This window comes from Carassius gibelio, chromosome B14 (genome assembly GCF_023724105.1).
Source record: "Carassius gibelio isolate Cgi1373 ecotype wild population from Czech Republic chromosome B14, carGib1.2-hapl.c, whole genome shotgun sequence".
Lineage (NCBI taxonomy): Eukaryota > Metazoa > Chordata > Actinopteri > Cypriniformes > Cyprinidae > Carassius > Carassius gibelio.
This window is the reverse complement of record NC_068409.1, coordinates 4,673,066-4,687,967: the sequence shown is the minus strand read 5'-3', so window position 1 is coordinate 4,687,967 and position 14,902 is coordinate 4,673,066. Positions and strand designations below refer to the sequence as shown.

At 36.4% G+C, this 14,902-nt stretch overlaps 2 protein-coding genes across 3 annotated transcripts; one reads left to right on the top strand and one right to left on the bottom strand.

The window, feature by feature from the left end:
- Window positions 1-784: 784 nt before the first annotated feature.
- On the bottom strand, window positions 785-5,797 carry rnf103 (ring finger protein 103). Its single transcript, XM_052574972.1, has 4 exons — window positions 5,133-5,797; window positions 4,899-5,041; window positions 3,706-3,821; window positions 785-3,082 (listed from the first exon to the last, which is right to left on the bottom strand). The coding sequence occupies exons 1-4, from the start codon at window positions 5,356-5,358 to the stop codon at window positions 1,597-1,599; spliced, it is 1,971 nt and encodes a 656-aa protein (XP_052430932.1). The 5' UTR covers window positions 5,359-5,797; the 3' UTR covers window positions 785-1,596.
- A 1,253-nt stretch (window positions 5,798-7,050) lies between these two features.
- mxd3 (MAX dimerization protein 3) lies at window positions 7,051-14,847 on the top strand. Of its 2 annotated transcripts, XM_052573584.1 has the most exons (7): window positions 7,051-7,252; window positions 7,891-7,993; window positions 10,063-10,092; window positions 10,521-10,635; window positions 12,573-12,605; window positions 13,049-13,214; window positions 13,473-14,847. In XM_052573584.1, exons 1-7 carry the CDS (start codon window positions 7,183-7,185, stop codon window positions 13,586-13,588), a joined length of 633 nt encoding a protein of 210 aa, XP_052429544.1. In that variant the 5' UTR covers window positions 7,051-7,182; the 3' UTR covers window positions 13,589-14,847. The 2 variants fall into 2 exon arrangements, with proteins under 2 accessions (XP_052429544.1, XP_052429545.1); XM_052573585.1 differs by lacking the exon at window positions 12,573-12,605 and having other exon boundaries at window positions 7,056-7,252.
- Window positions 14,848-14,902: the final 55 nt, after the last annotated feature.

The following is a 14,902-nucleotide window of genomic DNA, read 5'->3' as shown; positions in this document are numbered from 1 at the left end:
TTAATGTTTTTGAAAGAAGTTTCTTCTGCTCATCAAGTCTGCATTTATTTGATCAAAAATACTGAAAAAAAATGTAATATTGTGATATATTATTACAATTTAAAATAATTGTTTTTAAATTTATTATACTTTAAATTATCATTTATTTCTGTGATGCAAAGCTGAATTTTTAGGATCATTATCACATGATCCTTTAGAAATCATTCTAATATGATGATTCATTATCAAAGTTAGAAACAGTTCTGCTGCTTAATATTTTTTCAGAACATGTGATACTTTTTTAGGATACTTTGATGAATAAAAAGTAAAAAAAAATAAAAAAATAAAGCTATTTTTTAAAAATATAAATATTTTGTAATAACAATATACACTACTGGTCAGTAATTTGGGGGCAGTGTTTTTTTTCTTTCTTTTTTTTAAATATATTTTTTAAGTATATTCAAATAAATAAACTATTATTTTAAGTTGTAATAATATTTCACAATATTACTGTTTTTTCTGTATTTTTGATCAAATAAATGCAGGCTTGATGAGCAGAAGAAACTTCTTTCAAAAACAAAAATAGTAATGTTTCCAAATTTTTAGTCTGTATTGTATATATATACATTTGATATGGTCAATTATTGTAAGAGACATAAGGTGAAAGTGCAAGGAAGACTCATGCATCTTTAATATATAATGACTTCAGTTGTGTTGATTATGTGTGTGCTAACTCTGGTTTACTTACCATCTTAGTTTAAAATGTTAGTGATGCGATAAATCTGAGAGGATCCACACACACCACTGGTGGAAAAAAAGGACTTTATTGAACTGAACGAAATTACAGGTTTAAGTTCCCAAATCACTTTTATACTCTGATAAACAGCAAAAGTCAAGGGGGTAAATACTTTATTAGTGTTAGTGTCAAAATGCTGTTCTGAAATAAACAAACTAACATGCTCCAACAAAACAATAATTTAAACTGCAGATGGAGCCATTACGAATTACATGTCAATGCCTAAGCCATTTTCAATTGTGCACAGGGCAGTTTTGTTATGTAAAGCTATTCTTCATTTAAAAAAAAAAAACAATGACATGCCCAGACGGTTAATCCTTTATATAAAGACTCATAAGTCTTCAATTCCCCAATGACTTAGTAGTGTAGCTCAATTTTAGACAGATTATTCACATTTGGAGACACAGAACAAGATGTAATTCTCAAGTACATGAACATATGTATTCTCTTCTGTCTGACTGGGATGTAAGATGAATGCTAGAACAGAAACTTTTCAACCATATGCACTGAATATACCATTCAGTATTTTATCATTTGCATAATGTTGCTTTTAAAATCTATTCTTCATCTACGTACTAGGTATTTGACCCAAATCAAGTTTTTTTCCCGTAAACAATATAAAAAAATTGAATAACAAAATATTGGGAAGTATGAATTTAATTATTAAAGGTGCAGGTTAAAACCACCAACAAAACCCCAGGAGCCAATGCTATGAATCTAAAGTCTAACGATGAACACATCAAGTCATCTGTTTTTTTAATGTTTTTTTTTTTTTTTTTAAATAAGTGCAGGAAGCAAGACGTAAAATAAATGGACAAGGGCTATTCTGGTTCAAGCTGTTCAGTTGCATGTTGTCTCGCGGGTCTTTTCTTGTACGATGTCCACCGGCACACAGGGCAGCAGTGCCGCCCACCAGCTAGCCAGACCACGATGCACTGCTGGTGAAACACATGGCCGCACGGTAAACCCATGACAAGGCAATCGGTTTCAAAGTTCTCGAGACACACAACACACTCAGTGCAGTGGAGCATGCCACAAGGCCAATGAGACCAATCAGTGTCCTGTTCCTCTCCACCAGACCACGTCTCTTCTGACTTCACTGCAGCTGAAAATCCATCACTATTATTGTGAAGAGCTTCTGAACTGCAATGATGTACTGCCTGGTCCCCGCTGGAGCCGCCATTTGGGTTTGTCAACGTTTTTTGTCGATCGTCACAGTCCACTGGGTTCCCCTCAGACTGAGCGAGTCTGAACTTCCAGGTGGGCAGGTTCTTGATGTAGTCTATTGGAACCAGCGGGCGAAGCCAGAGGTCCGGGAAAGCCAATCTTTGCAAAAGGAAATTGGGATCGTCATCCCAGTCAGACTCAAAGTTCTGGAACGAGGCAATGGGATGCACCAAGTAGCTGGTGTACCAATCCCAGAGACTTGACAACCACTCTAGGTTGTTTGCGTTTTGGTCTTCATTGCTACATCTTCTTTTCTTCTCAAAGTAGTCGATGAGGAGGCCATGGGCTAGGTAAGTGCTGAGGAAGAGAGCTGGATGAGAGGAATAGAAGGTCCAGTCCGCCCGGACCCATGAGGCAATAGTAGTGGTGTCTGCATAACGCAACAGCTTCAAGCTGTACTCATAAAAGTTATCCAGGTATGGAAGCTGAAGAAAACCAAGGATGGGCAGCCAGGAAATGATGAGTAAGGAGTTATAAGTCCCTAGTGTACTGATTAAAACCACAAAACGTTTAATGGTGGCTCCCTGTGTAATGAAAAGGTCCATCCAAGCCATTAGATTGACCATAACCAAGCTCAAAATGAACAAGTCATTGACTTCTGGCTGTACGGACCGAAGAAATGCATCCATGGCATGCAAGGAGATGAATTCCCCGGTGCTGTTGCCGTATCTGTAGATGCCTTCTGGTGTTTTGAGGATGTATGAGGGCGTTTGATGCACTCCGATCTTCTCGAGACAGCTGGTGTTGTCCCAGTTGCGCACGTCGACGAAGATGAACTCGATGCGGCCTGTGAATTTGATGCTGAGAGCTGAGAAAAACGCTGGGGGCTGAAGCAGTCTGGCGAACAAGAACATCTTCACTGGCTGCTTTTCCGTCTGATACCAGTCATCCATTAATTGCTCCGAGAAACGTATGGTTTTGATGCGAGAGGCAACATGAGCAGTCATCCATTTGAAGATGTGCTCTGTTTCGATGCGTCTGCCATTGTACTCCTTCAACATGACCTTCCCTTTGGATGCATTGGTCTGCGGGACAGACATGATGAGGGTGGACTTCATCCAGCCCCGTTTATGGCAGTACCTGACAATGGGGAATGTAAACAACATTATTTTTTTCAGACATTGTCATTTGATCAGAAATATTTCAAATTCATTAGTTTAAATGTATTTACATATATCTTGTGTGGTTTAAAGTTAAAGAAAAAATGTCCTGAGGCCAGAATGAAGGAAGAACATCTCATTAAAACTTCAAGTGTCATTTCACAGAATCTCTTAATTGCTTATTTAAACATTAATTATTAAAGCTATTTGGATTGGAATTATAATTCCTATTTTAAATACTTGTGTCCATTACATAAAATATGTAAATACTTGTGTCCTTGAAAATAATGATTACTACACTATTATGTAAAGTTATTACTTCTTGATTTTACTTTTTGGTTTTTGAGAAAAATAAACATGAATATCATTTCTTCATTTCTAAGAACAAGCACATACTTTTTTTTTTTTTAAATGTATATGGAGAATGATATATAGTTTTGACATTTTGTAATAAAAAAACACTTTGGGTCAGCTGTTTACCAAACCGCACATTTCAAACATGCCATTGTTGGATGATCAGCTTCATGTTATTCATAACGTGAATAACAGACTACTTTCAGTTGTTACAGGTGTACTGCTGAACATAAGTTGAGTCTTTCTTACCTAGAGTCACTCGAGCAGTTGAAAGTGCCTGTTCGAATCCCAAACTGAGAAACTTTCTGTACCATTTTGCCCCAGTTCGCAGTGCTCAACAGTGGATTTCTATCTTGGGCTATTACCTAAGAAGCAGAACATTAAGTATTTGTAAATGAAGTAAAAGTATTTTATTTATATTTTATGCATTATGTAAACAAAAACATATGTCTCCAAAAGTACCACACATATCTATTTTTGTTGACAATACATTTAGGATGCATACATTTGGGATAATGACTAATAATGATAATGGATCCTGTTGGGTTATATTCTCACACAAGCAGACATCTTAAAGGGATACTCCACCCCAAAATGAAAATTGAGTCGTTAATCACTTACCCCCATGTCGTCCCAGACCCGTAAAAGCTTAATTTTTTTCTTCAATTTCAAATATTTTGGATTAAAACCATATGCTGTGTATGCTCTTCTGTGTCAGCCACGAAACAAGGATGCGCTGTTTTCTTTCAAATCAAAGCTAAATAAACGTTAATACGCGGCTGACACAGAAGAGCTCGCGCAGCATACAGTGATGTGGAGAGACACAGAGGAGACTGGTGACAAGGGAATTGCTGAATAAAGTTATTATTTTCGTTTTATTCGCTTACAAAAGTATTCTCGTCGCTTCATAATGTTACAGTTGAACCACTGATGGCAGATGAACTATTCTGACAATGTATTTGATACTTTTCTGGACCTTGACACTGTTATTTACTTAGCATTCAATGGGACAGTCAAAAGCCTCCCGGTTTTCATCCAAAATATCTTAAATTGTGAGAAACTAAGCTTTAACTGGTTTGGAATGACATGGGGGTAAGTGATTAATAACAAAATCATCTCTTTGATGTGTGTGAGGACAGGACAGAGACATTACATTTTTTTGAAAGGAGTAGGTTGAGTAGGCTGTGGTTTCATTTTCTGTATCGCCTCACAACAGTTCATCTAAAAATGAAACCTCTTTAACTACTGTCATGCCCTTATCTCGTTCAGGCTGCAAAAATAAAATCATACCAGCAACATAAAAGCTGCCTGAACGATCAGAATTCAATTTCTTAACTGAACAGAATCTCAGTTCTGAATGATATAGTAAATAAATAATACAGTTTAGTAATCCATTTTGGGTGAGTTTCTCACCTTTACACAGATGTAAGATTAATACTAACCTGAACTAACCAGATACCATCTTTAGTGTCTTCCACTAATTCATAAAAGTGCATCTCTCCATTGAAAGTGGTGCTGGAGTCAGATCCCTCTGTCTCCTTCTCATTCTTGAGAGCCGAGTACAGCTCTCCTTGCATCAGCTCCCCTTCAAAAGCAAAAAGAGCATGAGTAAGATCAATCTGAAACTGTACACAAGTGTATACGTGTCAGTCAAAGTATTGTTTGGAGACCCTCACCCGAGTTTTCCACCAGCTCCCTCACATCCCTCTTCTCGGCCAGGCCGGAGTATCCCAATCCACGACACTCCAGGATGGTTTTGAGTTTCCTGAAGCTCAGTGTTACCGGATCCACCAGCTGGGTGGCGAAAATACCCGTCTCATACCAGACGATGGCTTCAAAAAACCGAGCCAGGATGAATAACATGAAAAAATACAGGAGCAGAAAGAAGAGTTTCCACCACATTTTCTCTCAGACGGAAGAGTTGTGCTTGTGATCTAGCGGATTTGCATTGAAAGTAATGTGTTAGGCACTGGCGTTTTTTATATGTCTCCAGCGAAACCGTTCAAGAGACGACTTCCTAAGCAGATAAGAATCGTTTCCATCGTGTTATATAATAACTTGGAGGCAGAGCGTCAAAACAAGGCTTCAGACGAGGGTCCTTCAGGAGCAGCAGGCCAGTGTGTTTGACTCGAGAGCTCACGCGACTAAACGAACCGCTGGATTCATTTATAATCATTTACCGCTCTGTCGCGTTTTCCAACTAATTCTACGAAAACGATATTGTGTTTGCGATTTTCGAGAAGAGTAATGTTTCGATGCGTGTGAGTAACGTTAGTGTTTTCCGCAGGCTCTGGCTGATGATCAGCTGGTGCGAATAACAAACTGACGTCACACTGTTACTTCCGGTGTAAGAATGCGTTGTAAAATGAAAAAGGCGCCTGTAACGTTAGGCCTCGTAAACCCTTTCGCGTAAGATGTATTGAAAATTAATATCTGCTCATTTAGGTATTGTTTAAAATATTTTACTATTGTTATTGCACATTTTGTTTGTAGATTAAAGAAAGGTACCATTTATTGTACTTGTTTTCGTTTAATGTTTTTCTTTTTTTCTGGTTTTTAATTTACATACTTTTAATTACATTATTTAAGCATTGATATTTATTATTTTATTAAATTGTGTATTTTGAATTGTCATGAGAGACTTGTTTGAATGTGTTAAATGTTTTTATTTGCATAAATAAATGTTTCATAAAATAAAAGCCTTCGGGATTTCAGTTTTGTTGTCCTATATTATCTCACTTGTCACATTCAATATTTATTACACAAGAGCACATACTAATAAGATCAAGGTCTCATTATCATGGTGGGTGTATCATTATACGTTAAACATTATTTTAAATATGCATTTTTACAATTGAAGTAGACATTTCCATAGACATTGGCACAGTTCTTCTGAGTCTGAGTCTGTCTCAGTTTCATCTGTTTCTTCATGTTATTCCAGACAGACTGATGATGGTTTGGAAATGCAAATTGATATTTCCTACTGACACACTACAGCAAAAGACAGAAATAACAGACTTAAAACCATTTTTTGTTTGAAAATACTAGTTTCCTAAGACTTTTGCAAAGAACTGTATGTATATATGTTTGTGTGTGTGTGTGTGAGAGTGTATATATATATATACACACACACATCTATAGATAGATAGATAGATAGATCACTAGTTAATTAAAAATATTATTTGTTCAATAAATTTTATTTCTTATTAAAATATAATTGCTTAAAATACGTTTACAGTTTTTATCATATTCATGAGAATCAAAAAAGTGTAACAAAATAAAAGCCCGAATTATGGCCAAGGCCAATAAATTTCAATCAATTGGCTTGGATAAAAAAATATTTAAATAACATATAGTGAAAGTTGTCCTCGTCTTTAATTAAATCTCCCATCAATGGCCAAGCACAAATACTAGTATAACGTTTTTTTTTATGAAACTTCAATAAGCACAGTCAAATGATGACTACAATAGAGATGACTACAAAAGAGATGACTACAATAATAAACATGAAAACCTAAAACACAAACAAAAAACAAAAATATGCATACATAACGTGCGTTGTTTTTGTGTCAGTTGAAGGGAGCGGTCGCGTCAGCGCGGAGGGGGGCGTGGCGTGACGCGTCTGACGCGAATGACGTGGCGAGCTGGATCAGCCGAACTCTGCTCTACACTTCAATAGATCAGTTTCGATCTTGGCGCTTTCAAAATAACATTTGTTTGTCAGAAATGGAGGTTAACACATGCAACATCCAAGTGCTTCTGCAGGCAGCTGAGTATCTGGAGCGGAGAGAAAGAGGTATTAGACGCGTTATTTCTTTCACATTGTTTGCTTTGAAACCGAAGCCGTTTTGGACAGTCTAATGTTTGCTTGTGTTTTGCACAAAATCATTAATGTTTGCACTATTTATTTACTCATGTGGGCACTGGCTGTGTTTTATTTTTTTGCAGAGGTTTGTTTGTGTATCTGTAGAGCGGTAAACATCGCTTTTGTTGCTGATATTATTGTGTCATTTGGCTCGGTGACCTACATTTCAGTTCTGTGTTGTACACAAAGGCGCGAAATCGTCATAGATTTGAAAATGTAGCAGCGCTGTCCGTTATTCTGCTACAGTTTACAGCGGTTCATCAAAGACGTCGCGTGATTACTGGATACATTGTTACAGTGGAAGCACTGATTTCAAAATAGTCAAATCGTTCGATGGCGCCAAAACCAGAAAGCGGTCTCACATACAGCTGATCTGATGATGAGATGCTGACATATAGCAGGTATCTGGTATAGTAGAACCTTAATATTTGTCTGTCAACTCAGATTTATAACCAGGCAACGGTCATATATCCGAAATCATTTAATTTTTCGCTTGTATAAAAGAATCGTTTATAAAAGTAAGTAGGCCGGGCTATTAATCACTCATGTGATGTATTATTCATTTTCAGAGGCCGAGCACGGTTATGCCTCAGTGCTTCCATTCTACAGTAAAGGAGTTACAGATAAGAGAAAAAAGCAGAAATCAAAGAGTCATTCGCCTGGGAACAGCAGGTGAGTGTAAGGTGTTGTTTTTCTATTGTACAGCTCTGAGCATCTTCTAAAACACTGATTCTTGTTATTCAGACAATATTTAATTTCATTCTACAACGATCCTCCACTTTTGATCTTTTTTTATATGAATGAATGAATAAAAAGGTTCAGTTTAAGAACTCTGTAACGTTCATTAGTTATGGAATGAGTATTTTGTTCTTCTATGAAGCAGCTCTGGAGGAAACAGTGATGTCATCTAGTGATGGCCGATTCGTGAACGAATCGTTCAATTTAACCGGTTCTTCTTAGTGAACCGGTTGAACCAGTTCACCAAATCGAACTGAATCGTTTGAAACGGTTCACGTCTCCAATAAGCATAAATCCACAAATTACTTAAGCTGTTAACTTTTTTAACATGACTGACACTCCCTCTGAGTCAGAATAAACCAATATCCCGGGGTAATCCATTTACTCAAACAGTACACTGAATGAAATGCTGTGAAGACCGAACTGAAGATGAACACTGAGCCGAGCCAGATAATGAACAAACACGCCCACTGCTGGAGCAGTTCTCGTTCTCGAGTCAAGAACCGGTTGCTTCGGTTTTCGGATCACCAGTACACTCAACCGAGAATCGTTTCTGTCGGACGCGTCCGAATTGAGAACCGATGAACTGATGATACTGCGCATGCGTGTAATTTTGTAAGTATTTTGTTAAACATCGGAAAGTGTGATAAAATAACTATATTTTATTTTGATTTTTTTTTATTATTTTTTTTTTTTAGATTAATGTTTCCAATCTGTATATTGTATATAATGTATAGGCCAAATGAGTTTTCAGGGAAGTTGGACAATAATTAAGATTCTTAAGACTCTTATGTTTAATAGGAATAAGGGATGATTTATGAGATATCTGTACTGTATTTGTAGTTAATGATGACACATTCACAAATTGAGTTTGTAGAACATGAACATGAGTAGAGCAGCTGATGACACTGAACTGCAGCACGTGCCGGTTAGAGCGATTCTCGTTCTCGAGTCAAGAACCGGTTGCATCGGTTTTCGGATCATCAGTACACTCAACCGAGAATCGTTTCTGTCGGACGCGTCCGAATTGAGAACCGATGAACTGATGATACTGCGCATGCGCGATTCAGCGATCACAGCATGTCTGAACCGAAGGGATTCTTTTGGTGATTGATTCTGATTCTGTACTAGTAATGTTATGAGCGCAGGTATTTCGAGGGCTTGGATGAAGGGCAATCTGGAGAAACGTAAGCTCATTTAATAACAAATACATCGCAATGGATTATGTTTAGTTAGTGGATCATGGTTTCTGCGCTGATGACACCTAATTTATTTACTTTATATCTTCAAGACTTAAATCCTCATATGCACATTATTGCTGTTACTGTATTTAGGTGTAGTTGCAAAACTCAAATGTAAACTTCATGATTATGAGGTTTTAACTGACTAAAGTTATGATTACTGACTTTATATATTTGAATGTTTGATAGACGTGACGCCATTACGTCATCGCGTGAAAGAACCGATGAACCGGTTTTTTCAACCGGTTTAATGAATCGAACCGTCCGAAAGAACCGGTTCGCGGAAAATAATCGAACTTCCCATCACTAATGTCATCATCCAGCTCAGTCCAGGGGCTAGTTGCATAGACTGTGTCTTAAGAGCTAGTTTGACCAACTAGCAGTTGCAAAAGTTGTCTTACTTTTCCAATACAAATAAGACCTTTTCATAACTGAATTAAAAAAGTTATGACCAGTCTTGAAGAAAGAAAAATAGATGGCAAACTTTTTAAAGACTAGTCTAAACCGTTTATGCAGCTGGCCTCAGTTCTCATCAGTAGTGTCTGTGCAATCAAGTCAATAATATTGCTAAATATTCAGTGTCGCCAAATATTAAGTGCTGAATTGATTATATTAAGTACTTTTAACTGTAGGTGAATCTAAATAGAAGGCAATGTCTACAAAATGCTTGTCCACACGGATCTAAAAAAAACAAAAAACAAAGTGAGAATTCAATATGAACAAATGTTATGGCTAAGTAAAGCTATTGGTTCTTTGTTTCAGGTCTGTTCACAATGAGCTGGAGAAACACAGGTAACTAAGTTTTATTTTGCATTCAGCAATATTGCAATTGTGCTATTGTTCTACATATTAGTACAGTTTTTCAGAAATTAGGTCCCATCATTGTGGGAGTGTGATATTGCTTTCTGCAGCAGTTCAATAAACAGTTGCTGTTGAGTAACTTAAATTTTTAGACCGATTTTGCCAAATTAAAAAAAGCATTAAGTTTTAAAACGCTATGCTCACATACTGTACTCTGGTCTGTAATGCATGAACATTGACATCATAGGGAAAAGTCTGAGTGCGATTGGAGCTCTGTTTAGCCAGTCAAATTTGAGTACTAGAACTAATGGTTGTATAATTAATTATATTACACATTTAAGCTGGAGTGAAATGAAGTGTGTCTCTGTGGTTTTGCATGTGGTTAAGTGTTATGTTGCTGCATGTGTTTGTGATTGTAGGAGAGCTCAGTTAAAACATTGTTTGGAGCAGCTGAAGCAGCAGGTTCCTCTGTCCTCGGATTCATCTAGAAACACAACCCTCAGTCTGCTCAGACAAGCACAGCTGCACATCAAGGTGAGTCACCTTGACCATATCAACAAAATATCAAGAGTGATGATTTACAGAAGTATAAATAAAGAGAGATCAGATCATTTGTTGTCTATAAAATAAAGACAATTATTTCAAATGAGTAATTATGGAAAGGTGTGGAAATTATATATAAAAAAGGCATGTTATCAGAATTTTGTTGCAGTCTAGAATTGGTTGTGAAACTATGTTAAGTGTTTTAGAGTTAGTATCTGCCAGAAAATAGCACGCACATCTCGGCAACAATCTTTAGTATTTGTTACCCAGCAAATGCTTAAAGGGGTCCTATTATGCTCTTTCACTTTTTGAATTTCAGTCAGTGTGTATGTTTGGACATAAAAATATCTACAAAGTAAAAAATCTGAAAGTCCACTCCATTTTGTTTCCAAAAATGTCCCTTTTCAAGAGCTGTAACGAAAGACTCGTTTTGAATACAGCGTTTGTTTTTCGGCTTTTGTGACATCACAAAGCGGTCCATTAGAATATCATTAAAACAATCCCATCTATGGAAATTCGAATGGTTGTGGGATGGGGAGGGACAGGTCATGGTTAGAACGCTTGGTTGAGTGCATCAGACAAGAAGACGAGGAAGAAGTGCTTCATTTTTTGTAGTAAGTAAAGTAATTCATAAATAACTATAAAAATTGACAGCAATGCATATTTACAATACCTTTTGAATTTCTGAATTTTTTAATTGTACGTAATACTGTTGCACTTATCTGTACATATAAATGCAGTTATTTTTAGGGGTGAATCCATAAGCTTGAATCCATATTCAGAAAGGCACAGAAAACGAATAAGGCTTTCTGTTATATTACAGTACATAAAATTGCACTTACCAAATAAACAAAGTAGGAGAGAGACTTGACGACAATGGCAAATGATTTGTAGATTCTGAGCACCACTGACAAAACCTCTAATCTTGTGAAATGTGTGGTAAGTACTGGCACATAGTATAAACAGTACATGCAAAATCACGAATCTCAAAAGTGAAAGTGAAACTGAAAAGCAATCGCAAACTCAAAAGCAGTTTCAATGCCATGCATAAAAGGCTAAAAGGCTCCCAAATGGCTGCAATTTATATAATTACCCAGTGATATAACTGGGAGAGAAAGATCTATCTGTCTATCTGTCTGTCTGTCTGTCTATCTATCTATCTATCTATGTACGTACACATATACATTAAAGGACCCCTTTAAACACATGTAATATGTATATTTTGCCTTTTGAAATTCTATGCTCTTATTGGCAAAAAAGAGACAGCAAATTCATTTCCACAGAGTTTTACGTAAGTAAATGTTGATTATTAGTGAAATAAATTGTAAATATAATTAATATAATTTTGGCCATTCTTGTTGAAGATCCCTGAGCAATAACCCTATGAAAATCATATAGTTCAATTAAACTGTTTTATTCAAGGCCCTTTTCCATTGTTAATGAAAAGTAAAGTTACATCTTTTGATGTTTGATTTCCACTCTGTTACTCTGTGAGTTTGACAAAAGAATCGTTATTGGTGGATCTGAAATGTGTGCTGTACCTTCTATGGATTTAAAGCCAATCATTTTTTTCCTGTGTTGTTAATAACAAATGGACAACAAAGTGGGATTAATATTAATACAGTATTGACATTTTCTATCAATTTTCTAACCGATTTGACCAGATTGTTTATATCCGCTGTAGAATTGGTCATTCTATGATGACGGGATTACGTTTTTAATACTAGGGGAAGATCCTTCAACATGTTTTCTCTGTCGAATCCCTTTATTTATCCCTGTATGTGTTTTTTTTTCTTTCTTTTTTTTTCATTATTCAGTTAATTCTTTCTGAGATTTTTAAGTGTTAAGCCAAATACAGTTTTGGAGTTTTTAGCAAAAAGAAATTCTAAAAACATGATATAATTCAGCCATAACATTTCTCGCCACAGAAGCTGGAATGGCGTAAAACACAAACTAACTCAGTGAGTTTGCTTCTGTTTCTTACCATCAAGCTTAAACTATATCAAGTATTTATGTAACGCATCTCATTTGTGTATGAATGGTTGTTAGATTGAATAGGTTATTAAAATCAAAGCAAGTTACTGTACGAATCCTGTTGATTTCCCTTATATGCAGTGCTATAATGGCAGCCTTTGCACGCAATTCTTCCCTTTTGGAGGATTGCTATTACAAGACTAATGTCCAATTTAAGACAAATGCTTAAAAATAAATGCATACATTGCAACAGAACATTTACTGAAAATGGTTTACAAATGTTTTTGTCTGCCAGCAAACAAAGGAGCTAACCTAATTAATCAATCAGAGAGATGTGAATCAAGTCATTGTGATCCTGGTGAGATGCATTGAGAGACTGGATGAGATGCAAACAGAAGGTTTAACGGTGGCTCTTCATGTGCGCTTGCAGAAGCTGCAGGAACAGGACGAGTGTGCAGAGCTGCTGAAGGACCGTCTGCGCTGGGAGCAGAGAGAGCTGCGCACACGGCTGGAGAAACTGCAGGGCGGTTCAGAGAGGATGCGTAACGACAGCCTCGGCTCAACGGTGTCCTCCGAGAGATCCGACTCAGAGAGAGGTGATCATCAGACAGACCAGATCTTCATATTCCTAAATGAGCTGTTAGAGTTCAAATATTTCTGTTCTATTATTATTATTAGAATCAGTTAAAACAATTGAATTTAAAAACACACACGCACACACTTTTTAAATGAAAGTTTCTATTTTTAAAAGATTATTCTATTATGTCAGTTTTTTTGTTTTGTTCACAAGCTTTGTGTAATGGGGGTAGAGTTAGTCACATGTGTTGTTGATCATATTTGCTTGGAAATTGCAGAGGATGTTGAGATCGATGTGGAGAGCATGGTGTGGACTCTGGAGTCAGACGGTCTGGGCTTATCACATGCTGGGGTGGACCACAGCTACTCTACCTCTAATCACAGCTGGTTATGACCGGCCCAGATCTACAAACATCACAGAACGGTATGAAACGTTTGATGGGCTTTAACCATCGTCACCACAGAACAGCCTTCTGTTGCTGCCACTCTGAAACCATCAGCTGCAAACAACAACTAAAGCATGACTGGAATTGATTTAGTGTAGTGTATTCTTTACACTAATGGCATTATGGTGCTCTAGTATGCTATACACTCATGAGATTCAAGTGTAACAATTTTGGTGATGCTTTATTTCCACAGAATGATTGTTTTTTTCTGGATTAGTCATGGTCACGTTGTACCCGTTAGTTGTCTTCTATCCGGCTCATGAGCTTAAGTTTAGGGTCAGCCTGCAGTACTCATGGCTTGCACTTAAATGTTTAATATCCAGCTTATTTAATTCTGTTTCAAAAGTCGAGTTTTGATACATTGCACAAAGCATACGCATGAGCACTTGTGATGTCTCTTTAGGTGTGTTATTTCTTTCAAGTTTCCTAATGTGTGAAATTGCAGATTATGTCAAAGCATTTTTTATTTTTCACTTTTAATATTGCAATATTTTTTTTCTAATTGAAAAATTATTTCAAGGGTTGTGGTGCTGCAATTCATAGGGAAAGAATGCTTTCCTTTACAGCCATGCATTTGTTTGTTTCTATTGGGTAACGGTACAGTTGGGTTTGAAATGATTGTTATTTAACTACTATCAGCATCATAATTTTTATGTAATTTTACTTTGTTTTGGTCGTGTGCTTTGATTCTCTTCGGAATCAGAGTTGGTGCTATTAAAACACCCAACAACGAGCTGTTATTTAGAGCCCTAAGCAAGAAGCCTGAAAAATAGAACATAGTTAAGTGTTTTTCTTTCTTTTTTTTATATATAAGTTGAATCCCTTTTCCCCTAAAATGTGTTAGTCTGCTCATGCAAAATGTTTCTTTTTTAATGCATACCTTTGAACTGCAATTCAGTATGTTGGTAGTATTGACAAAATACATGGGCTGTATTTGCAAACTGTTCAGTATCTGCTCATATCAGTCATTTATGCAAACTATTATGAACATGCCTTTGTTTTTAGATGTTTGTACAGTAATTGTTAATGTACACAGCAAAATGTACATTGTATATAGTTCTGAACACCAAATGCCTTATGAACTATTCGTATGTCATTGGACCAGGAACACCTTTGTATTTATGTCTCTCCTTGTATTCATATGTAGCATTTTATTATTTTTGACCAACATAAGCCTTTTGTACAAATAAATATTTTATGTATTTAATCTGACTTATTGTGATTTTGTATACGTTATTTATTTGCATCTCATGAGCTTGTTT